General features: G+C 36.1%; 1 protein-coding gene across 50 annotated transcripts in view; it reads left to right on the top strand.

Annotated features, from left to right (window-relative positions):
- The window catches only part of LOC114521039, a 65,376-nt gene that overhangs the window by 28,822 nt on the left and 13,054 nt on the right, over positions 1–23,500 (top strand). For 26 of the 50 annotated variants that reach the window (XM_028542946.1, XM_028544533.1, XM_028543020.1 and 23 more), the window contains 54 exons: positions 27–152; positions 297–422; positions 539–664; positions 818–943; positions 1,104–1,229; positions 1,326–1,434; positions 1,521–1,747; positions 1,870–2,487; positions 2,598–2,723; positions 2,852–2,974; positions 3,162–3,287; positions 3,809–3,934; positions 4,059–4,184; positions 4,314–4,439; positions 4,671–4,796; positions 4,881–4,989; positions 5,843–6,069; positions 6,192–6,809; positions 6,911–7,036; positions 7,687–7,812; positions 8,805–8,930; positions 9,096–9,221; positions 9,570–9,695; positions 9,829–9,954; positions 10,050–10,175; positions 10,324–10,449; positions 10,691–10,816; positions 10,907–11,015; positions 11,887–12,113; positions 12,235–12,852; positions 13,014–13,139; positions 14,131–14,259; positions 14,473–14,598; positions 16,891–17,016; positions 17,164–17,280; positions 17,447–17,566; positions 17,830–17,946; positions 18,876–18,992; positions 19,138–19,263; positions 19,395–19,520; positions 19,641–19,766; positions 19,891–20,016; positions 20,143–20,268; positions 20,389–20,514; positions 20,640–20,765; positions 20,892–21,017; positions 21,172–21,297; positions 21,426–21,551; positions 21,701–21,826; positions 21,982–22,107; positions 22,234–22,359; positions 22,480–22,605; positions 22,730–22,855; positions 22,980–23,105. In XM_028542946.1, coding sequence (XP_028398747.1) covers positions 27–152; positions 297–422; positions 539–664; positions 818–943; positions 1,104–1,229; positions 1,326–1,434; positions 1,521–1,747; positions 1,870–2,487; positions 2,598–2,723; positions 2,852–2,974; positions 3,162–3,287; positions 3,809–3,934; positions 4,059–4,184; positions 4,314–4,439; positions 4,671–4,796; positions 4,881–4,989; positions 5,843–6,069; positions 6,192–6,809; positions 6,911–7,036; positions 7,687–7,812; positions 8,805–8,930; positions 9,096–9,221; positions 9,570–9,695; positions 9,829–9,954; positions 10,050–10,175; positions 10,324–10,449; positions 10,691–10,816; positions 10,907–11,015; positions 11,887–12,113; positions 12,235–12,852; positions 13,014–13,139; positions 14,131–14,259; positions 14,473–14,598; positions 16,891–17,016; positions 17,164–17,280; positions 17,447–17,566; positions 17,830–17,946; positions 18,876–18,992; positions 19,138–19,263; positions 19,395–19,520; positions 19,641–19,766; positions 19,891–20,016; positions 20,143–20,268; positions 20,389–20,514; positions 20,640–20,765; positions 20,892–21,017; positions 21,172–21,297; positions 21,426–21,551; positions 21,701–21,826; positions 21,982–22,107; positions 22,234–22,359; positions 22,480–22,605; positions 22,730–22,855; positions 22,980–23,105 — 8,499 coding nt within the window. The remainder of the gene's footprint in view (positions 1–26; positions 153–296; positions 423–538; positions 665–817; positions 944–1,103; positions 1,230–1,325; positions 1,435–1,520; positions 1,748–1,869; positions 2,488–2,597; positions 2,724–2,851; positions 2,975–3,161; positions 3,288–3,808; positions 3,935–4,058; positions 4,185–4,313; positions 4,440–4,670; positions 4,797–4,880; positions 4,990–5,842; positions 6,070–6,191; positions 6,810–6,910; positions 7,037–7,686; positions 7,813–8,804; positions 8,931–9,095; positions 9,222–9,569; positions 9,696–9,828; positions 9,955–10,049; positions 10,176–10,323; positions 10,450–10,690; positions 10,817–10,906; positions 11,016–11,886; positions 12,114–12,234; positions 12,853–13,013; positions 13,140–14,130; positions 14,260–14,472; positions 14,599–16,890; positions 17,017–17,163; positions 17,281–17,446; positions 17,567–17,829; positions 17,947–18,875; positions 18,993–19,137; positions 19,264–19,394; positions 19,521–19,640; positions 19,767–19,890; positions 20,017–20,142; positions 20,269–20,388; positions 20,515–20,639; positions 20,766–20,891; positions 21,018–21,171; positions 21,298–21,425; positions 21,552–21,700; positions 21,827–21,981; positions 22,108–22,233; positions 22,360–22,479; positions 22,606–22,729; positions 22,856–22,979; positions 23,106–23,500) is intronic. The other 24 variants (XM_028541600.1, XM_028543094.1, XM_028542490.1 and 21 more) reach the window with 24 other exon arrangements.

Here is a 23,500-nt window from a genome sequence, read left to right as displayed (position 1 = left end):
TCGATAATTAGGGATCTCTATTTCAGGAATCAAAATATGCGGAACACCACAAGATGACTGCAGTGAATTTGCTACATGTGCCGACACAGCACCTGGAACCTTCACGTGTACCTGTAACAAAGGTTATCGTGGGGATGGAAAGACTTGCGAAGGTAATTTGTATATAAAAAAAAATGAATGTGATTGCTTTTGTCAAGCTTCAAGAGCAAATCTATCATCAATTTTAGTAACCATAATTGAATTTTCAAGTGAATTCAACTGTAACATTTTTATCTAAATTGGCATTTTTTCATCAGAAATCAATATATGTGGAACACCACAAGACGACTGCAGTGAATTTGCTACATGTGCTGACACAGGACCAGGAACCTACACGTGTACCTGTAATGAAGGATACACCGGTGATGGAAAAACTTGCGAAGGTTTCTATTCTCCGCCATTTTTTGCCCGTATAAAAATTCATACCACATAGTAATTCCATTATTGAACTCATTCCTTATTGTGAATATCTTTGATTTCTTTTCTTTTGTTTAATTAGAAATCAAAATATGTGGAACACCACAAGACGACTGCAGTGAATATGCTACATGTGCTGACACAGGACCTGGAACCTACACGTGTACCTGTATAGAAGGATACACTGGTGATGGAAAAGTTTGTAACGGTAATTTTAATATTTGAGAAGAGAGAAATGAAACAATCAATGAAATCAATGAAAAAATCAATTCCTGCATTCCATTTATTCGATTGAGATGGTTATGTTCAGTAATATAAATAAAGAGCTCAAAAGTTCATTTTCGCCACTATTTCTTTTCAGAAATCAGAATATGTGGAACACCGCAAGACGACTGCAGTGAATTTGCTACATGTGCTGACACAGGACCTGGGAGCTATACTTGTACCTGTAACAAGGGATATACCGGAGATGGGAAAACATGTGAAGGTTTTTGACCGCCTATTCCATTTTTTCGAGAACAACATAATCACTGAAAATATTTGTTAATATTCACGAACATTGTTCACTCAATAATCATCTTGTAAAATGTACGCTTCATCTTGAATCCAACCGTTTAAAGAACATACGTCATTTCTCCTTTGCATAGAAATCCAGGTTTGTGGAACTCCACAAGACGACTGCAGTGAATATGCTATATGTACCAACACTGGTCCTGAAACCTATACTTGCACGTGCAAGGAAGGATATAGTGGAGATGGAAAAAGCTGTAAAGGTAAGAAAAACTGATTTACAACTGATTTAGAACCTTTTATTGAAGGGGTGAGATACGCATTGATCTAATTTCTGTATCGTTGAATTTCTATTCTAGGCGTTGTAGTCGAGTTTACAAGGCGAAACTATGGCGGCAAAGAAGGCGGGTCTGCATTGCCTGAAATTGTTGTACGTTTGGGTGATATTATCGAGCCGATAACTATACGGTAACTCATGCTAACCCGTTTTCTTCAAAATTTCCAGTATGAATGACTGGACAAGCTCAAAATTTAAAATTGTACTTCCTCTACAGCGTAACAAAAACTCCTAAAACAGCCGGAAACAAAGATTATGATCCTCAACCAGTGGATATCACATTTCAACCAGGCGAAACAGGACCAAAGTCGATTCCAATTAACTTAGTGGACGACGATGTCGCTGAACCCAACGAAGAATTCACCATCACCCTGTCATCTTCGTCACCTGGAGTTACTGTGGGAGAACCTGCGACTGTGATCATTAAAGATAATGACAAATCAAGTATATATTTCGTATTCCTCACCCTAGAAAAACATAACAATTAACGCTTTTAATTGTTTCCTAAGAGACGTACTTCTCTCCATTGATAGAACAAAGTAATTTTTCTTTTTGTTTTATTTCAGCACCATGCAAAACAAAAGCTGACCTCATCTTTGTACTCGATAGATCTGGTAGTATATCTCCAACAGATTACGATAAAATGCGCGAATTTGTTAAAAAAGTAGGAAAAGAAATAAAAGTCGGCGAAAGAAATGAAAAAGGGGAAATCATTGGACAAGCCGCCATAGTTACCTTTAGTGAATTAGGAGAGAAAAGACTAACGTTAGCAGAAAGCCAAGATTCAAAGAAATTCTATGACACAGTAACTAAAATGCCTGGACCTTTGCTACGCGGCCGAACAAAAACACATCGTGGCTTAAATATTGCAGATAAAGAAATTGCTATTAAAGAAGCTGGGTATCGGGAGGATGATCCAGATGTTCAGAAAATGCTAATGGTTATCACAGATGGGGAACAAACTAAAGAATCAGTTCGACGAGGATACGTTTATGTTGGGGATGCAATGAAAACTTTCTTCAATAGAAATATGAATGTCTTTGCGATTGGTGTTGGACTCGAAAATGAAGATGCAAAGAACCAAGTTAGAGATATGGTAGAATATCCAGAAAACGCAATTCTTGCTGCTAACTTTAGTGATCTACTCCAGAAATTTGAACTCATTATCAAGAAATTTTGCCCAGGTAACCTTTGATAATATAAAAACAGTGAAGTTATGTTTTTGGAGTAACATTATATATACTTTAGGCAGTTCATTTAGTTTTATTTATAAATCCAGTTAACCTTGTTTTAGTATCTGATACTTGTGGAACACCAGAAGACGACTGCCATGAATTTGCTACATGTGCCGACACAGGTCCTGGAACCTACACCTGCACCTGTAACGAAGGATATACGGGAGATGGAAAAACTTGTGAAGGTAATAATGTTGGTATATATCTAGATAACGTACAGCATATGGCGGCTTCTGCTTCTTAAAAACTTTCTGTTTCGTCTTTAACTTTAATTAAGCTTCTTAACTCTTTTGAAATACTACTTATCCTTCAGAAATCAAAATGTGTGGAAATCAGGACGACTGTAGTAGATTTGCGACGTGTACTGAAGTATGGCCTGACTCCTACGCTTGCGTTTGTAAAGAAGGATATACCGGAGATGGCAAAACCTGCGAAGGTGAGACACAAAATATTCTGGAACAATCCGTTTAATTTTTGCTTTTACTAATTTAGGAGGGTTTTCACAGTTTACATTGGAGGTTACGTTCTGCATTTCTTTGAAGTTGGGTTTTGTAACTGAAGATAAGCTTTTTTCTGTTTAGTTTGTCTTTTCTAGGTATAAATTCAATTTTTTTCTCAACCAGAGATTATAATATGTGGCACTCCATTGGATGACTGCAGTGAATTTGCTACATGTGCCAACACAGGACCTGGAACCTACAGTTGTACCTGTAATGAAGGATATACCGGAGATGGAAAAACTTGCGAAGGTAATTAGAACAAAAATAGCCACGAGAATGCATGCCTTATTTAAATGTGCGTTTCCTTTACTGTACGAAAAAACTATATGAGCTAAAAGTGAATGATTCATAAAACGCTAACTTAAATTATGCGACGTTTAATATTAGCGAAGTTTGGAGAATGATTTTCTGAAACGTGGCCGATCAAACAGTTTCGATACATGTTATACCCGTGTTTTAGCAAATTTTTCAAGCCTACGAAAATGTGTATTATATAGTGTAACAATAATTAAGGTAACACTAAAATTTAATTAGCTTCCCCCCTGGAAAGAAAAACGAGAGAACTTGGACACCTCAAAAAAGAGACACCATTGCAAACGACAATACAGAAACTATTAATCTTACTATTTATTTAACGGTTAAACACTTATCAAGTTTTTTGTGTGCGTGCAATACGTACGTAGCTCCACAGCAAAAATTCGGCAAAATTTTTCTCTTAAATTTTGATTAATTTTGTTAATATTTCCTGTCTTTTATTTTTTCTCAACCAGAAATCAAAATATGTGGAACACCGCAAGATGACTGCAGTGAATATGCTACATGTGCTGACACAGGACCTGGAACCTACAGTTGTACCTGTAATGAAGGATACACTGGTGATGGAAAAACATGCGAAGGTTCAGTTTTATTTTCATAATATTTTTCTTGCCATTAATCGGCCATCTTTCTTAAGGTTGAATTCTAAATCACAGAAATTAATATATTTGGAACACAATATTGAAATTGAATTTTAAATCACAGAAATCAATATATGTGGGACACCTCGAGATGACTGCAGTGAATTTGCTACATGTGCTGACACAGGACCTGGAACCTACACGTGTACCTGTAATGAAGGATACACTGGTGATGGAAAAACATGCGAAGGTATGATATTTAAGCAAAATACAATAGATTTGGGGAAACGTTCTCCGACATGAACCCTTTTGATCAGTCAGCTATAGAGCATAAGGCTACCAGTATCAAAGATCATATTGTTTACTTTTTTTCAATCAGAAATCAAAATATGCGGATCACCACAAGACGACTGTAGTGAATTTGCTACATGTGCTGACACAGGACCTGGAACCTACACGTGTACCTGTAAAGAAGGATACACTGGTGATGGAAAAACGTGCGAAGGTAGGAACAAATAATTAAGATACCAGCTGTACCTAGTTATTCCTATTGTGGATTTAAAAAAATGCGTTGTGTATATTCAATTTATTATTTGGTTATGAACCGACTGTATTTTATAGGATAAAATTTTTCCTTACTCGTTTTTTGTTTAATGTCTTCCTTGAACAATCATCATAATCATAAGTTTAATTCACTAACATTTTTCTGAATCTATTTTGGTTTTTTTTGGTATAGAAATTAAAATTTGCGGAACTTCTGAAGAAGACTGCAGTGAATATGCTACATGTGTACACACTGGTCCTGGAACTTATAAATGCAACTGCAATGAAGGATATTATGGCGATGGAAAAACTTGCAAAGGTTTTCTTTAAGTCATTCAAAAATTTTCTAAAACTGAACAATGACCATTTGTTTAATAACTACTTTTGTTTATTTGCATTTAAGGTGTTGTTGTCCAGTTTAAGGAGAAAGTGTATGGTGGCAAAGAAGGCGAGTCAGCATTACCTGAAATTGTTGTAACACCTGGCTATCTTACCGCGCCGATAACCATACGGTAAGCAATATTCGAATTCGTCTGTTTCCTGCCGTGCGGCTATAGTGACAATCAAAGCTCTCTTAACCTAACCAGCGCATCTATAGGCACAAAGTCACGACGTGGTAGAGAATAGGTTTCTTAAAGATTGTAGGTAGTCCTCCGAAACATATTTGGTAGCCATCAAAGAGTAACACAAACTCAGCTCTTACAAAACCTTAAAAAATGCACGAACTATAACCAAGTAAGCATTAATCCATCATTCCTTGCGCGGTCAGAAGGTCAATCTCCTTTGAATCAGATGTATACGACGTTAGGTTTTCAGTTCATTCGAAAATTTCAGAAAGTTTCTGGAAACTTTCGTTTAAATTTACTAAGTTGATTTAGCTTGGGATACGTCGCTTAGGATGAAAGTTGTACTTCGTCACTGATACTTTTTATATGGTCTTTAATAAGATCACGCTATCTCCTGGGCAGTGATAACTGTTTGGTTTATTTATTATACCTTTGCTTCTGCTTTTTCTGTAAAAGATCTCCTTGTGCGGTGTTTGCGACATGAGGTATCGTATAAAAGCTGCTTAAATAACGGGATTTTTGTTCTCACGTTGCGACAAATCAGTTGTTATGTAGTATAGTTGATATCTGTAACGCGTTCGTTTCGGTTTTTTAAAAAGTTATCTATGGACAGGTCAGACCAAGTTTCTGCAATGGTCTTCTAGGTATTTGGTGTGCTATAACGTGTTCTTTTTCATATTTCCTTCTAAATGGGGCGCAGGTGAAGCATCTCGTCACACTTTCGTTGGTTATTATCGGGCATTCTAGGCCAATAAAGTATTTCTCTTGCCCGCGCTTTGAATTTTTTTTTTCTCCACAGTGTTACAAAAACTCCAAAAACAGCAGGAAACGAAGATTTTGAGCCTCAAACTGTTGATGTTATATTTGAACCTGGCAAAACTATGTCGAAGTCGATTCCAATTGACTTAGTGGACGACGATGTCGTTGAACCCAACGAAGAATTCACCATCACCCTATCATCTTCGTCACCTGGAGTTACTGTGGGTGAACCTGCGACTGTGATCATTAAAGATAATGACAAATCAAGTATACATTTCTTATTCCTCACCCTAGAAAAACATAACAATTAACGCTTTTATTTCTTTCCTAAGAGACGTACTTCTCTCCATTGATAGAACAAAGTAATTTTTCTTTTTGTTTTATTTCAGCACCATGCAAACCAAAAGCTGACCTCATCTTTGTACTCGATAGATCTGGTAGTATATCTCCAACAGATTACGATAAAATGCGTGAATTTGTTAAAAAAGTAGGAAAAGAAATAAAAGTCGGCGAAAGAAATGAAAAAGGGGAAATCATTGGACAAGCCGCCATAGTTACCTTTAGTGAATTAGGAGAGAAAAGACTAACGTTAGCAGAAAGCCAAGATTCAAAGAAATTCTATGACACAGTAACTAAAATGCCTGGACCTTTGCTACGCGGCCGAACAAAAACACATCGTGGCTTAAATATTGCAGATAAAGAAATTGCTATTAAAGAAGCTGGATATCGGGAGGATGATTCAGATGTTCAGAAAATGCTAATGGTTATCACAGATGGGGAACAAACTAGAGAATCAGTTCGAAGAGGATACGTTTATGTTGGGGATGCAATGAAAACTTTCTTCAATAGAAATATGAATGTCTTTGCGATTGGTGTTGGACTCAAAAATGATGATGCAAGGAACCAAGTTAGAGATATGGTAGAATATCCAGAAAACGCAATTCTTGCTGCTAACTTTAGTGATCTACTCCAGAAATTTGAACTCATTATCAAGAAATTTTGCCCAGGTAATCTTTGATTATATAAAAACAGTAAAATTATGTTTTTAGAGCAAAATTATATACCGGTACTTCAGGCTAAATCCAGTTAACCTTGTTTTTTATTTTAGTATCTGACATATGTGGAACACCACTAGACGACTGCAGTCCATTTGCTACATGTGCCGACACAGGACCTGGAACCTACACGTGTACCTGTAACGAAGGATATACGGGAGATGGAAAATTTTGCGAAGGTATTTATTTTGTGAAAATGAGAAATAATTGATTGTATACAAAAAATTTGTATAGAAGTGTATGCATCTATTTATGGTACAGCTACTTATGGTATACCTGTATCTTTATTCTGACAATCGTTTTTAGAGAGATTTAAGATTCAACAATTTGAATTAAGTTATTAAATTGTCCAAATTTTATGATATAAGAGTGCTGATGGTTGATAGGATTTTTCTCGATTTTTCCCAACTGCTTCCGGTTAGATCTAACAATTCTATAAATTCAACTCGATTTTCCAGTCGAGATTTTATATGTATCAATCGAAATAATATTTATGTCTGTCATCTTGTTTTCATTATCATAATGGGCAACTCTGCCAAAGGGGTGGAGGAAATCTGCTCTGAAGAGATAAAACTTTGTCTGTAGGCCAATAATTTAACAGATGGAACAATTAGATCACTTTCAGGGTGCTTTCATATAAGACACACTTAAACGTACTTTTCAAGTTAGCCGCTTCAAGTCAGCTGGCGAAGCAAGTCATCAATCGAAATAATATTTAACCAGCGAGATGCACAAAAATGAGAAATATATCTGAAATTTTTTCCAATAATCTTTTGTTACTGTATTAATTCGATCATTTCATCACCAACTTCATAATTGTTTCCTCTAGCGATCAAAATATGTGGAACACCACAAGACGACTGCAGTGAATTTGCTACATGTACTAATACAGGACCAGGAACCTACACGTGTACCTGTAATGAAGGGTACACTGGGGATGGAAAAACTTGTGAAGGTATGACAAAGATAAAAATTGAGAGTGCGCAAGTTAATTTTAAAAAAATTGAATGCACAAGTGCCACTATCAAACATGGATGAGGGAATAAAATAGTTTATGCAATTAGTATAAATATGATGTTAAATTGTAGTCTGGGGCTATACTTTTGGAAGTGATGGACTGAAGGAACCTAGAAGGATAATAAGAAAAATCACTGCAAAGTTTATCACCGATTTTTTTCGGTAAAAGTGGTACCCTCATTAATGCATAGTAGGGGAGAAATTGTATGATTTTTGGAAACGTGCGCGAGTGTGAATAAATCCAAGTACTGAATGAGATATTGATAAAAAGAGAACAACAACCATCCCTTTGGGTTCTAAACGATCTGACATCTGGCAACTCACGCTCGATTTCCAAATCTATCCTTCAACAGCTTGTTAAAAATTCAAAAAGATTGTTCAAAATTCAAAAAGATTGTTCGTTTATCACTCCTTCATCCACCATATCACACTGGAATGTCTAGGAGATTTCCACCGTTATTATATCAGCCTAACTATGGATTAAATATTCAATTAATTGCTTAAATCCTCAATGTATTTTTCCAAAAAAAAGTAAAACCAGTTTTTAAATTAAGAATCCATTGATATCTCAGGCAACAGCCCTATTTGATGATTACCAGCAAATCTTGAGTAATATGGTCCGCTCACATACACGTTTTCTTCTCCGTGTCGGGATTACCATTTACATTCCCGGACTGTTCGGAAATTTCAGATGAAAATCCCCTATACCATTTTCTTTTCCGACCCCGAGGTAAATAATGGTAACCTCCCCAGAAATCTACTAAACTCGACTAAAATTATGTCTTAATTCCCTAAAAAATTATATTTAATATAAAATTATCTAGACTTTGTCCTATTCTTCATTATCACTATTTAGTGCTATATAGGGTTGCTATAATTATATTTATGTCATTGCCCCTCAATTTATTGTCTTAATTATATTTTTTCTAGAAATCAAAATATGTGGAACACCACAAGAAGACTGCAGTGAATTTGCTACATGTGCTGACACAGGACCTGGAACCTACAAGTGTACCTGTAATGAAGGATACACTGGGGATGGAAAAACATGCAAAGGTTTATATTCTGAAGATATAATTTTCAGTTCATAAAATTTCAATATGTCTATAGATTCCATATTGCATAACGTCATATCTTATCTGGATATTAGAGGGTATTTGGAACCTACATTAGAAGTTTACACAGCTCTCTTTATTAATATGGTCGTTTAACATACTGTAGCAATCAAAATATGTGGAACACCGCAAGACGACTGCAGTGAATTTGCTACATGTACTGACACAGGACCTGGAACCTACACGTGTACCTGTAATGAAGGATACACTGGTGATGGAAAAACCTGCGAAGGTAAATTAGAGGTTGGAAAGAGACAACTATAGTCATCTCTATTAGCCATTTCCCAATCGAGCAGGGTACTAAGTCTAGTCGCGAACCGCAAATAGACTGTTTGGAAGAACAAATGTAATAATTTGTAATCATTTGTCCCTCCAAACAGTCCATAGATGCTTTGCGGTAGACCCAATACCCTGCTCGATTGGGAAATGGCTAATAATCGAACTAGGCATCCTGATTAAACTGCCTGAAATGCCATTAAACTGCTTGAAATGCCTTTACTATTTCATGCTCACATCGGATTAGAGAGTTACTTCGTCTTACAATGATACGCCTTTTGACATTTCTTTGTTCCCCAACTAGGAATCAATGTTTGTGGAACTCCACAGGAGGATTGCAGTGAATATGCAAAATGTACTGATACAGGACCTGGAACATATGTTTGCACCTGTAACGAAGGATACACTGGAGACGGGAAAACATGCGAAGGTTTTTATTTTCTGCTTATTTCCATCACTCGCAAGATGAAAGATTAATGAACAATTTCGTTTTCCAGGCTCTTTTTAGTCAAATCTACTTTTCATTAATCTTGACATTTAAAAATATTTACCTATTTGTTTAGAAATCAAAATATGCGGAACTCCACAAGATGACTGCAGTGAATTCGCAACATGCGCTAATACAGGACCCGGGAAATATAGTTGCACTTGCAAAGAAGGATACACTGGAGATGGAAAAACCTGTGAAGGTAAATAAGAATATGGAGTCGTATGAATTCATCCTGTAATGTGACAAGCTTATGAATCATAAACTTTTCATATTTTTCCCTCATTTTCCCCTTAGAAATCAAAATATGCGGAACACCACAAGAAGACTGCAGTGAATTTGCTACATGTGCTGATACAGGACCTGGAACCTACAAGTGTACCTGTAATGAAGGATACACTGGTGATGGAAAAACTTGCGAAGGTTCCTATTTTTGACGAAGTGTCATTCCATTTTTTTAAAAAAAAATATTAGCCATCTTTAGGATTCTAAGGACTTGGACCACGTATTTTTCACGTATTCCTGAAATAAATAAATAAATTGTGAAATACTTGCCTTTTTTATTATCTAGCAATGAAAATATGTGGAACACCACGGGATGACTGCAGTGAATTTGCTACATGTGCTGACACAGGACCTGGAACCTACACGTGTACCTGTAAAGAAGGATATACTGGTGATGGAAAAACTTGCGAAGGTAGGAACAGATAATTAATTAAATACCAGTTGTTCCTAACTTGTATTTATACCCAAGCTATTCTCTTTGTCTCACGCGATCATTTTTGTGACTTTGTTTATTCTCAATGCCTAATTCATTATACTATACGTGTTCTCTTAAAGCAATCAAACTATTTGGAACATCACAAGCCGACTGCAGTGAATTTTTTACATAGAATAAATAAATAAATTGTGAAATACCTACCTTTCTTATTATCTAGTAATGAAAATATGTGGAACTCCACGGGATGACTGCAGTGAATTTGCTACATGTGCTGACACAGGACCTGGAACCTACACGTGTACCTGTAATGAAGGATACACTGGGAATGGAAAAACATGCAAAGGTATTGCTAAAATTATTAGAAAATGTTTTTGTTGTGAGGAGGAAATATGTCATCCCAATTAACGCTGTCTCTGCTTTATTTGTATTTAAGGTGTAATTATCGAGTTTACTAAGAAAATTTATGGTGGTAGAGAGGGCAAGCCTGCTTACACTGACATGGTTTTAACATCAGGTGATATCTCCGTGCCTATAACCATACGGTAAGCAACGCGCCTATGATCTACTGAATATTAATGGCCCTCGATTTAACTACATGAGGGTATAACAACTGCCTAAAATAAACAAAACACTTCTCGACGTTTCGACCTGAGGGTCAAAGGAGAGTTAGGTATGAAAATAAATAGCGGAGAACACATGTTTTGTGTGGGGTCCAAACACGTGCTAAAAATAGGCCAATAGAAAATGGGCCATTTTTGTCACGTGTTTATAGCCCCTATGGAAAACATGTGTTCTCCCCTATTTATTTTCATACTAACTCTCCTGACGAAGGCCCTCAGGTCGAAACGTCGAGAAGTGTTTTGTCTAATTTAGGCAGTTGTTATACCACATTTGATGCTAAGTTGTTTGAAGACGCTGCCACGCTGTTCCCTGGTTATACTGCAACGTATCTCCTTCTTTCGATTTAAAAAGCATTTTCAGCCACGAGCAGAGAAGTGGTGACGAATAGATTTTAAATAAGTGGTAAAAATCGTCCCACCTGATATATATAAATGACGAATACCATGCATACTTAATATTGTTACTAACTATGAGTTTGTGGACAAATAATTTGTGATAAGTACAAGCAAATACGACCTAAATAGTATTATGGTTTGCAACACAAAATGAATAAATTATAGTGAAATAACTCTTGATTTTCATCAAACTTCGGTGTTACAAAGAGTAAACTTTGAAGACTGCATGAAGAAGCCTTGAGGACTCTCACGTTAAGCACAATAACAAGGTTTCAAAAACTTACAGCGAACAATTAGTATGACAAACTTGGATTTACGCCTAATATAATAATTATCATTATTCAGTTATTATTACAAATACTTTTAAGCCTATAATCTTATATGTTTCCTTTCACAGTGTAACAAAAACTCCTAAAACAGCCGGAAACAAAGATTACGATCCTCAACCGGTGGATATCACATTTCAACCAGGCGAAACAGGACCAAAGCGGATTCCAATTAACTTAGTGGACGACGATGTCGCTGAACCCAACGAAGAATTCACCATCACCCTATCATCTTCGTCACCCGGAGTTACTGTGGGTGAACCTGCGACTGTTGTCATTAAAGATAATGATAAATCAGGTATTTTCCGCTTCATGAAGAACCTACTGTAACTAACTACATTTTTCGTTCTTAACGACGTATTGTTTGTCATTACAAGAACTTTACATGATAATTTTTAATTTTGCTTTTGGTCTTCCAGCACCGTGCAAACCAAAAACAGACGTCATCTTGGTACTCGACAGATCTGGTAGTATTTCACCAGCGGATTACGACAAAATGCGGGAATTTGTTAAAGAAATAGGAAAAGAATTGAAAGTCGGCGAAAGAAATGAAAAAGGAGAAATCATTGGACAGGCTGCCATAGTTACCTTTAGTGAAGAAGGAGAGAAAAGACTAACGTTAGCAGAAAGCCAAGATTCAAAGAAATTCTATGACACAGTAACTAACATGCCTGGACCTTTATCAGGCGGCCGAACAAAAACACATCGTGGCATAAAAGTTGCAGATAAAGAAATTGCTATTAAAGAAGCTGGATATCGGGAGGATGATCCAGATGTTAAGAAAATGCTAATGGTTATCACAGATGGGGAACAAACTAGAGAATCAGTTCGAAGGGGATACGTTTATGTTGGAGATGCAATGAAACCTCTCTTCGATAAAAATATGGATGTTTTTGCGATTGGTGTTGGACTCGACAATGATGATGCGAAGAACCAAGTTAGAGATATGGTGGAATATCCAGAAAACGCTATCCTTGCTTCTAACTTTAGTGATCTCTTGCACAGAGTTGGAGGCATCATCAGGAAACTTTGTCCAGGTAAGCATGATGATACGGTACATTAGTATTATTTCATCATATATATCTATAATGTGATATTTGGTATCGTAGTAGATAAAGTGATATTTGGTATCATTTCGCAATAGAGACGATAAACAGTAAACGATATTGGAATTAAATATAATTTACCCTATTTATAGTTACTGACATTTGTGGAACACCGGAAGATTACTGCAGTCCATTTGCTACATGTGCTGACACTGGACCTGGAACCTACACGTGTACCTGCAACGAAGGATATACGGGAAATGGAACAACTTGTGAAGGTAAGAATAGATATATCTAGGGTGCTTCCCATTTTCTTTGGTAAATCGGAAATTCCGGTCGAAAAAGCAAATGGTATAAGGAATTTCCATAGGAAAGTCAGGAAATTTTAGAATTTTCGATGTAAATTCCTGGTACCGTTTGATTTTCCGACTGGAATTTCCGATTGGGTAAATTCCCTTGGGTAAATGGTAAGCAGTCCTAGACAACAATATTAAGTAGTCTAATTGGACGACTTGCGCTTTAGACTTATTTTTTACCTCGGCGATAAAAAGGACATTTTCTGAAAGAGCTTACTAAAATGAGTAAAACTGCCAAGTTTGGCTGCGAGTTGTTGTAAATTACAGAAAATATAGCCATGCGAAGTTCACGAATTTTGTATACTTTTGTGTTACGGCCGGAAGTTTGTAACTAATTTAGTTGCACATTTCCGCACGTAATACAAAAGTATACATATTTGCCAACTTCGCATGGCTATATTTTCCGTATTTTACAAAATTTCGCAGCCAAACTTTGCATTTGCACTAATTTAAGTATGTTCTTTCTAGCTGTGATGATTTATTTTCTTCTAGTTACTTCGATCAAAAATTAGTCTAAAGCGCAAGTCGTACAATACGAAAGCTGGATAGCGCTATCAACCGAATAGTGATTTTTTCAACCGTTCTAAAAATGCTCGGAAAACGATAAAATTTCATCTTTGGAACCAACAATTATTAAAGAGGATTCTCGATTTAGAAATACTAAGATTTAATCAAAGTTATAGCAAACAACGGGCGATTTGAAAGCGATTGAAAAATCACTATCCGGTGGATAGCGCTATCCGGCTTTCATGCAAACGGTCCCAGATCCACGAAAAAACGCAATTTAGACTAAGTAGTAAGACTGTAAACCGTAATTTTGCCTCATAAATTCTTTTGACGTATGGCACTTACTGTCTTATCACACGTATCACACACTATAATATGATGCCGAAATGGCTTGTTGATTTCTCAGCAGTTGAAAAATGTGTTAGTCCGAAAGATGATTGCAGTGAGTTTGCTACATGCACGAATACTGGTCCAGGCAGTTATATTTGTACTTGCAATTCTGGCTATACTGGCGACGGATACAAATTTTGTAAAGGTTAGCAAGTTTTTCCTTTACACAAAAGAGCGAACGACATATAAAAAGCTATAGTGCTTCGTATTCGATATTCGTTTTTTGCGTCGGGACTTTGAAACAATGGGCAAAAGTGTAATATTTTTTAAAAATTGTAGCTATATGTAGGCAAATTTAGAGATAATTTTGTGTGCTTCGTATATTGTAATTCGTTTTGCAATTGTAACTGTCTTTCAGAAATCGATGTATGTGGAACACCGGAGGATGACTGTAGTGAATTTGCTACATGCAAAAACACAGGTCCTGGGACTTACACCTGCACCTGTAACGAAGGATACTCCGGGGACGGGAAAATATGCGATGGTAAATAGGCTACTGAAAAATAAAACATAAAAGATCTAGTGACATATAATATCTGTTAGTTAAAAATTATGATTTCCTTAGAGGCATAACTGCATTATATCCATAACTATTGAGGGCTGGTCTCTGGCGATAAATATATTCAGGTTCTGTAAAAAGTAATAAAGACCGATGTCTGGATTTGTCTCATATTCTATAAAGTTGTTGAGATGACCGATTCAAGGCCAAAGTCTTTTAGGATGAATAGTGTATGAGGAAGATATCATATATAGTGGAAGAAAGTAGCCATTTGCTGGGGCTTGACCCAATATGATGAAAAAGATAATGGTAAAACATAAAAAGAGTAAACGTACCTATATGGAGAGCGCCTTCAAAAATTTGGTTTCTCTAAAGTATCTTTAAAATTCCTAATGAAATGAAATTGAATTTTCTTTATTTAAAATGCCTTGGCTAGACCTTATAATTTTTTCCTAAAAAATGAAATGAAATATTAATTTCCTCACCATTTCCATTTATAAAGAATCCCGTATCAGTGAACTATTTAGTCGATGTTTAATAACATTTTAATCGTGATGACAAGGGTCTGGATATTACGCCTGTCCTTGTAGCGAGAAATATGCAGGGTATGAAAAAGGCTGTAAAGGTAAAAAGTTTTAAAAAACGAAATCCATTTCATGTTTAACCAGAGAGCATTGTGGTTGCGTCTATGCATAATTTCCTATCGAATAACAATTTCCTAATAAAAAAAAACTTCTCGACGTTTCGATAGAGTCGGGAGTGTGGAGCAGAATATTTGGGAGGGGAAACACGTGATAAAGGTTGACCAATAAATGAAGATAGACAAAATAGGAAATGTATATTTGAACAAAAATGTAATCCGATTTCCTATATTTCTGTCTTAACCGGTTATCTAACTTGTCAGATTTCGAATTCGATTAATACACCAGACAGAAATCAAAATTATAAACTGAAAATTAAAGCCCAGCAAATAATTTTCAAACAAGACATAACAAAATGTAAAATTAACTTTTTGGCTAACGTTTCGTTGTATTGTTCACAACGTCTTCAGAGCATGAGTTGACAGGAATGATTCGAATGAATTATATATGCACAAATATTTAAAAAAAAAAGGGTGGAACATTTATATAAGGGAATAAGAGGAAAAGATAAAAATGATATATTAGTAAAAATTTTTGGAACCACCGAGTCTTACATTGAGTATACGAAACAATGGTTCAACAACTCGAAAAAACAGTTACTTTTTGATATCATTCATCTGCGTTTCGACTAATTTTCAGTAATCGATAATCAGGATATCGATAAACTAGCCAAGGTTATAACATCAAATCCAGTGTTTATATAGATAGGATTAGGAATATGATATACAGGAAAATAATTTATAGTTCAATATATGATTAATTCTTCAGTCGTGGCTTTAATTCAGGATTAAGTTCTCGCCTGCGAAAGATTCTTGGTATAGCACTAATAGTAGAAGAGACCGATGGTTGCATGAATTTGTTTGAATGGTTGCATCAATTTTATTTGCTTATTTGTTCAAACAGAGAATACGTTGTTTAAACATGACTATATTTAATCGAAGTTTAAATAAGTATAATTTGAATATTATTTTTGGAGTCAACTTTTATATTCATAGTAGATAGTTAGTTATTTCTACAAAACAAAGTAGGTCAAGTAGAGTTGACCTAATGTTGGCAGTACTGACAAGATTAAGCTTGCATAAGAGAATGCTATTTTGAACAAGTAGATCCACTTCAGAAATCCAGTGGAAAGTGACTGAAAATTAATCGAAATGTAGTGAAATATTATGTTTTGTGGTATCGATGTGAGCTAGTATGCCTGTTATGTTAGAAGCAGAACGTTTCTTCCCAGTCAAAGGTGAAATTCCATGTGTTCAAGAGTTTCGTGTGTGTACATGCCGACATGTTTGACCAACATACCATGCACTTCAGAATTGACACATCTATAAATACACAACATGCGATCTCAGATAATCTCAGATCTGTCTTTGAATGAAAAGAAATTCAAAAGACGAAATAAACGGAAAACGAAGGAAAATGAGTGGATAGGCAGAGGAGATAAATTTCTGTAGCTAAGAGTAAAGTTACTAAACAGGAATATATCATTTTTTTTCGAGCAAGTGTGAGCTGTTTTTTGAGAATTATAAATTATATCACTAGATAAAACAATACTAGGAAACGTTGCCAATAAAAATATTACGCTTTGTTATGTCACGTTTTGACGGCATTTTTTTAATTCAGTCTTATTTATTTCAAGAAATAAAGATATGTGGAACTCCGTTGGACGACTGCAGTGAATATGCTACATGTTTGGACATACAAGCGGGCATCTACGAATGTACCTGTAATGAAGGATATACAGGGGATGGAAAAACATGTACAGGTGAAAAATGATATGAGATTATTTTAGGTATTAAAATTTCATTAACCATGCAAACGTGCTAAATATATATGACAGCAATCCGAGCCAGTTTATCGTTGCATATATTACTGTGAATTATTTGGCACGAACTACTTTTATCATCAACAGATATCAACGAGTGTTTGACAGATCCTTGTGACCCAAATGCCCAGTGCACTGATACTGCAGATTCTTTTACATGTACGTGTAACACAGGCTATACAGGAAATGGATTTACTTGCACAAGTATGTATCTTATTGAACTATTAAAATACCTTTAATTTTTGTTGTACAGCCGTGACAATAGTACAAATTTGATGCAAATTACAAATTCCTTAAGAAGTTTCCAAGTTAGTTTATCCTGAAGAATGAACCCTGTCTTTATGTAAACGTTTTTACTGATTTATTTCAGATATCGACGAATGTACGGAATTGAGTCCTTGTAGTGCCGATGCGACCTGCAATGACACTCCTGGTTCTTTCACGTGTTCTTGTAACACAGGTTTCACAGGAAATGGACTAACATGTGCAGGTAAGGCGGTAGTTTATTTCTCATGCATACCAGACAAGAATTAAATGGAGAATCATATTATAATCTCTTAAAAAGGAGAAGGTACTTTGTTTGAAATTTCGCTATTAACTGGCACTTTAGAAAAAATAATAATTGAAAAAATCAATACTTATTATAGTTTTATAGAAATCTCTGCTCGATCTTGCTTGGAATGTCTTGCAGCAGAACTAACCGTTTTATAAGATATTTTCTATGGTAAAGGAATATTTTTTTTCTTTATTTAGACATAAATGAATGTGATGATAACCCATGTGACACAAACGCTAAATGTGTAAATACAGAAGGCAGTTATGATTGTGATTGTAACTCTGGATTCGCAGGAGACGGAAATACCTGTCTTAGTAAGTAAAATTTTCTATTTCAGTTTATTGACTTTCACGTTATACAAATTGCGTTGATTTTGGTACATTTACATGCGCATTTCAAGAGCTCGCTATCTCACACTAAGCAAGATCAACCTTGCATATATTACATGACGGTATTTTAACTGGATAAATGCGAACATGGGTTTATGCATTTTACCCATGATCTTTTGATTCTTTTCATTCATTCTGGAAGGAATCCTCTACTGTTGTTTAGGAGCTTAGCTTCTCTGCCATGTTCAATGATTTTTAGTTTGAATGAACATTTTGAATTCAGTCGTTATATTTGGGTATATGCATGGTACCTTACAATTGTACCGAGGCCGGCTACGTTTCATGCACCTTTTGTGGGATTGGCGGTTGTTGACCCTTGCCAGTAAACATTATTCCTACAAATTTTTCGATATAAAGAGCTTGGGTCAGTCTGGGTATGACGATACTATGACGATACTCAATGAGTGTCCATGCACTGACAGTCACCTAGTATAATGGTACACTCACACTCCAACTACAAGTATAACGACAGTTTAAATATTTTCAATACCTTCCATCATTAAATACTAATCAACATGAAAGCTTAACTCCAGCAAGTCAAACTCGAGTGAGCTCTTTGAATACAAATAAATCAACCTAAATACTTTCAAGCGCGAGTGCCGCCTCGTTAAGTGGCCATTCACACTCATACTCAACTCTCACTCGCACTTCAGTTCCCCTTGAGTGCATCTCACTGGATCGCGCTCAAGTGTAAGTGCGAGTGAGCTTTTAGAATACAGGCGTAAACTTTACATGCTATATAGCAACTGGGCCACATTCAAATATGAAAATTTTCAGGATGCGTTAATATTATTGAAAATCAAGTTCTTGATTAAGGGTTTGTCTCATTTGTCACCTTCATACCATTTGTGTAGATATTAATGAGTGCGAAGATAATCCATGCCATACCCATGCCACTTGCACAGATACACTTGGCTCCTACATGTGTACCTGTAATGAAGGTTATACCGGAGATGGAAAAACGTGTGAAGGTAAAAACAAATTCAAATGCCTGTTGTGCTCGTTTACATTCGCCCCACCTATTTCTACTATACCCAACATCTGCTCATTTTTACGTTTTCATTTCTATTTTTTTTTAAAATACCAATTCATTATCCTGCGTATTTAATTTTTAAGAAATCAAAATATGCGGAACACCACAAGACGACTGCAGTGAATTTGCTACATGTGCTGACACAGGACCTGGAACCTACACATGTACCTGTAATGAAGGATACACTGGTGATGGAAAAACATGCGAAGGTAAAAACAAATTTAAAACCTGACGTGTATTGCTGATACCTAGTTGATCTCCACTCCTGCTTTTGCGCGCTAATTTTTGTAACTTTGTTCATTCTAAAAATCTGTTTCATTAACTATGTTTTCTCTTCAAGAAATAAAAATATGCGGAACACCACAAGACGACTGCAGTGAATTTGCTACATGTTCTAACACAGGACCTGGAACCTACTCGTGTACCTGTAATGAAGGATACACTGGTGATGGAAAAACATGCGAAGGTAAAAACATTTATTCATAACTCTTGTTCCTAATACATGCAAACTATTCTTTTTCGGTAACACACGTAGCTTTGTTCATTCCCAAAGTCCAATTCATTATACTGCACGCTTTTTTTTAAGAAATCAATATATGTGGAACACCACAAGACGACTGCAGTGAATTTGCTACATGTGCTGACACAGGACCTGGAACCTACACGTGTACCTGTAATGAAGGATACACTGGTGATGGAAAAACATGCGAAGGTAAAAACAAATTTAAAACCTGTATTGCTGATATCGAGTTGCTCTTAACCCTGCTTTGCGCGCTAATTTTTGTAACTTCGTTCATTCTAAAAATCCATTTCATTAACTATGTTTTCTCTTCAAGAAATCAAAATATGTGGAACACCACAAGACGACTGCAGTGAATTTGCTACATGTTCTAACACAGGACCTGGAACCTACTCGTGTACCTGTAATGAAGGATACACTGGTGATGGAAAAACATGCGAAGGTAAAAACAAATTTAAAACCTGTATTGCTGATATCCAGTTGTTTTTAACCCCTGCTTTTGCGCGCTAATCTTTGTAACTTTCTTCTTTCTTAAAATCCATTTCATTAACTATGTTTTCTCTTCAAGAAATAAAAATATGCGGAACACCACAAGACGACTGCAGTGAATTTGCTACATGTTCTAACACAGGACCTGGAACCTACTCGTGTACCTGTAATGAAGGATACACTGGTGATGGAAAAACATGCGAAGGTAAAAACATTTATTCATAACTCTTGTTCCTAATACATGCAAACTATTCTTTTTCGGTAACACACGTAGCTTTAATCATTCCCAAAGTCCAATTCATTATACTGCACGATTTTTTTTAAGAAATCAAAATATGTGGAACACCACAAGAAGACTGCAGTGAATTTGCTACATGTGCTGACACAGGACCTGGAACCTACTCGTGTACCTGTAATGAAGGATACACTGGGGATGGAAAAACATGCGAAGGTAAAAACAAATTTAAAACTTGTATTCTTGATATCGAGTTGCTCTTAACGCCTACTTTGCGCGCTAATTTTTTTAACTTCGTTCATTCTAAAAATCCATGTCATTACCTATGTTTTCTCTTCAAGAAATCAAAATATGTGGAACACCACAAGACGACTGCAGTGAATTTGCCACATGTTCTAACACAGGACCTGGAACCTACTCGTGTACCTGTAATGAAGGATACACTGGTGATGGAAAAACATGCGAAGGTAAAAACAAATTTAAAACCTGTATTGCTGATACCCAGTTGCTCTAAAGTCCTGCTTTTGCGCCGTAATCTTTTTAACTTTGTTCATTCTAAAGATGCGTTTCATCAACTATGTTTTCTCTTCAAGAAATCAAAATATGTGGAACACCACAAGACGACTGCAGTGAATTTGCCACATGTTCTAACACAGGACCTGGAACCTATTCTTGTACCTGTAATGAAGGATACACTGGTGATGGAAAAACATGCGAACGTAAAAACAATTTAAAATATCCATTTTACCGATCGAGTTGCTCCTAACTACTGTTTCTACCACACACAAGTTATCTTATTTTCTAACGCGTTCGTTTTTCTAACTTTCTTTATTTCTCAAAGTCCAACTCATTATACTACGTCTTCTCTTTCAGAAATCAAAATATGTGGAACACCACAAGACGACTGCAGTGAATTTGCTACATGCGCTGACACAGGACCTGGAACCTACACGTGTACCTGTAAAGAAGGATACACTGGTGATGGAAAAACATGCGAAGGTAAATAAATTTATTCATAATTCTGGTTCCTAATACACACAAAGTATTCTTTTTCGGTAACACGTTCATTTCCGTAACTTGGTTCATTCCCGGAGTCCAATTGATTATACTGCACGATTTTCTTTAAGAAATCGATATATGTGGAACACCACAAGACGACTGCAGTGAATTTGCTACATGTTCTAACACAGGACCTGGAACCTACTCGTGTACCTGTAATGAAGGATACACTGGTGATGGAAAAACATGCGAAGGTAAAAACAATTTAAAAATATCCGCTGTACCCAGTTGCTCATAACACCCGTTTTTACCATACACAAGCTATCTTATTTTCTAACGTGTTCACTTTTCTAACTTTGCTCATTTCAAAGTTCAATTCATCATACTAAGTCTTCTCTTTCAGATATCAAAATATGTGGAACACCACAAGACGACTGCAGTGAATTTGCCACATGTTCTAACACAGGACCTGGAACCTATTCTTGTACCTGTAATGAAGGATACACTGGTGATGGAAAAACATGCGAACGTAAAAACAATTTAAAAATATTCATTTTACCGATCGAGTTGCTCCTAACTACTGTTTCTACCACACACAAGTTATCTTATTTTCTAACGCGTTCGTTTTTCTAACTTTCTTTATTTCTCAAAGTTCAACTTATTATACTACGTCTTCTCTTTCAGAAATCAAAATATGTGGAACACCACAAGACGACTGTAGTGAATTTGCTACATGTGCTGACACAGGACCTGGAACTTACACGTGTACCTGTAATGAAGGATACACTGGTGATGGAAAAACTTGCGAAGGTAAAAACAAATTTGAAACCTGTATTGCTGATACCCAGTTGCTTTTAACCCCTGCTTTTGCGCGCTAATTTTTGTAACGTTCTTTATTCTAAAAATCAATTTTATTAACTATGTTTTCTCTTCAAGAAATCAAAATATGCGGAACACCACAAGACGACTGCAGTGAATTTGCTACATGTTCTAACACAGGACCTGGAACCTACTCGTGTACCTGTAATGAAGGATACACTGGTGATGGAAAAACATGCGAAGGTAAAAACATTTATTCATAACTCTTGTTCCTAATACATGCAAACTATTCTTTTTCGGTAACACACGTAGCTTTAATCATTCCCAAAGTCCAATTCATTATACTGCACGATTTTTTTTAAGAAATCAAAATATGTGGAACACCACAAGAAGACTGCAGTGAATTTGCTACATGTGCTGACACAGGACCTGGAACCTACTCGTGTACCTGTAATGAAGGATACACTGGGGATGGAAAAACATGCGAAGGTAAAAACAAATTTAAAACTTGTATTCTTGATATCGAGTTGCTCTTAACGCCTACTTTGCGCGCTAATTTTTTTAACTTCGTTCATTCTAAAAATCCATGTCATTACCTATGTTTCTCTTCAAGAAATCAAAATATGTGGAACACCACAAGACGACTGCAGTGAATTTGCCACATGTTCTAACACAGGACCTGGAACCTACTCGTGTACCTGTAATGAAGGATACACTGGTGATGGAAAAACATGCGAAGGTAAAAACAAATTTAAAACCTGTATTGCTGATACCCAGTTGCTCTAAAGTCCTGCTTTTGCGCCGTAATCTTTTTAACTTTGTTCATTCTAAAGATGCGTTTCATCAACTATTTTCTCTTCAAGAAATCAAAATATGTGGAACACCACAAGACGACTGCAGTGAATTTGCCACATGTTCTAACACAGGACCTGGAACCTATTCTTGTACCTGTAATGAAGGATACACTGGTGATGGAAAAACATGCGAACGTAAAAACAATTTAAAATATCCATTTTACCGATCGAGTTGCTCCTAACTACTGTTTCTACCACACACAAGTTATCTTATTTTCTAACGCGTTCGTTTTTCTAACTTTCTTTATTTCTCAAAGTCCAACTCATTATACTACGTCTTCTCTTTCAGAAATCAAAATATGTGGAACACCACAAGACGACTGCAGTGAATTTGCTACATGCGCTGACACAGGACCTGGAACCTACACGTGTACCTGTAAAGAAGGATACACTGGTGATGAAAAACATGCGAAGGTAAATAAATTTATTCATAATTCTGGTTCCTAATACACACAAAGTATTCTTTTTCGGTAACACGTTCATTTCCGTAACTTGGTTCATTCCCGGAGTCCAATTGATTATACTGCACG

Source organism: Dendronephthya gigantea, unplaced genomic scaffold (assembly GCF_004324835.1).
Source record: "Dendronephthya gigantea isolate DGI-Jeju-01 unplaced genomic scaffold, DenGig_1.0 000000F, whole genome shotgun sequence".
In the NCBI taxonomy this organism is placed as follows: domain Eukaryota; kingdom Metazoa; phylum Cnidaria; class Anthozoa; order Malacalcyonacea; family Nephtheidae; genus Dendronephthya; species Dendronephthya gigantea.
This window is presented reverse-complemented; position numbering and strand designations above follow the sequence as displayed.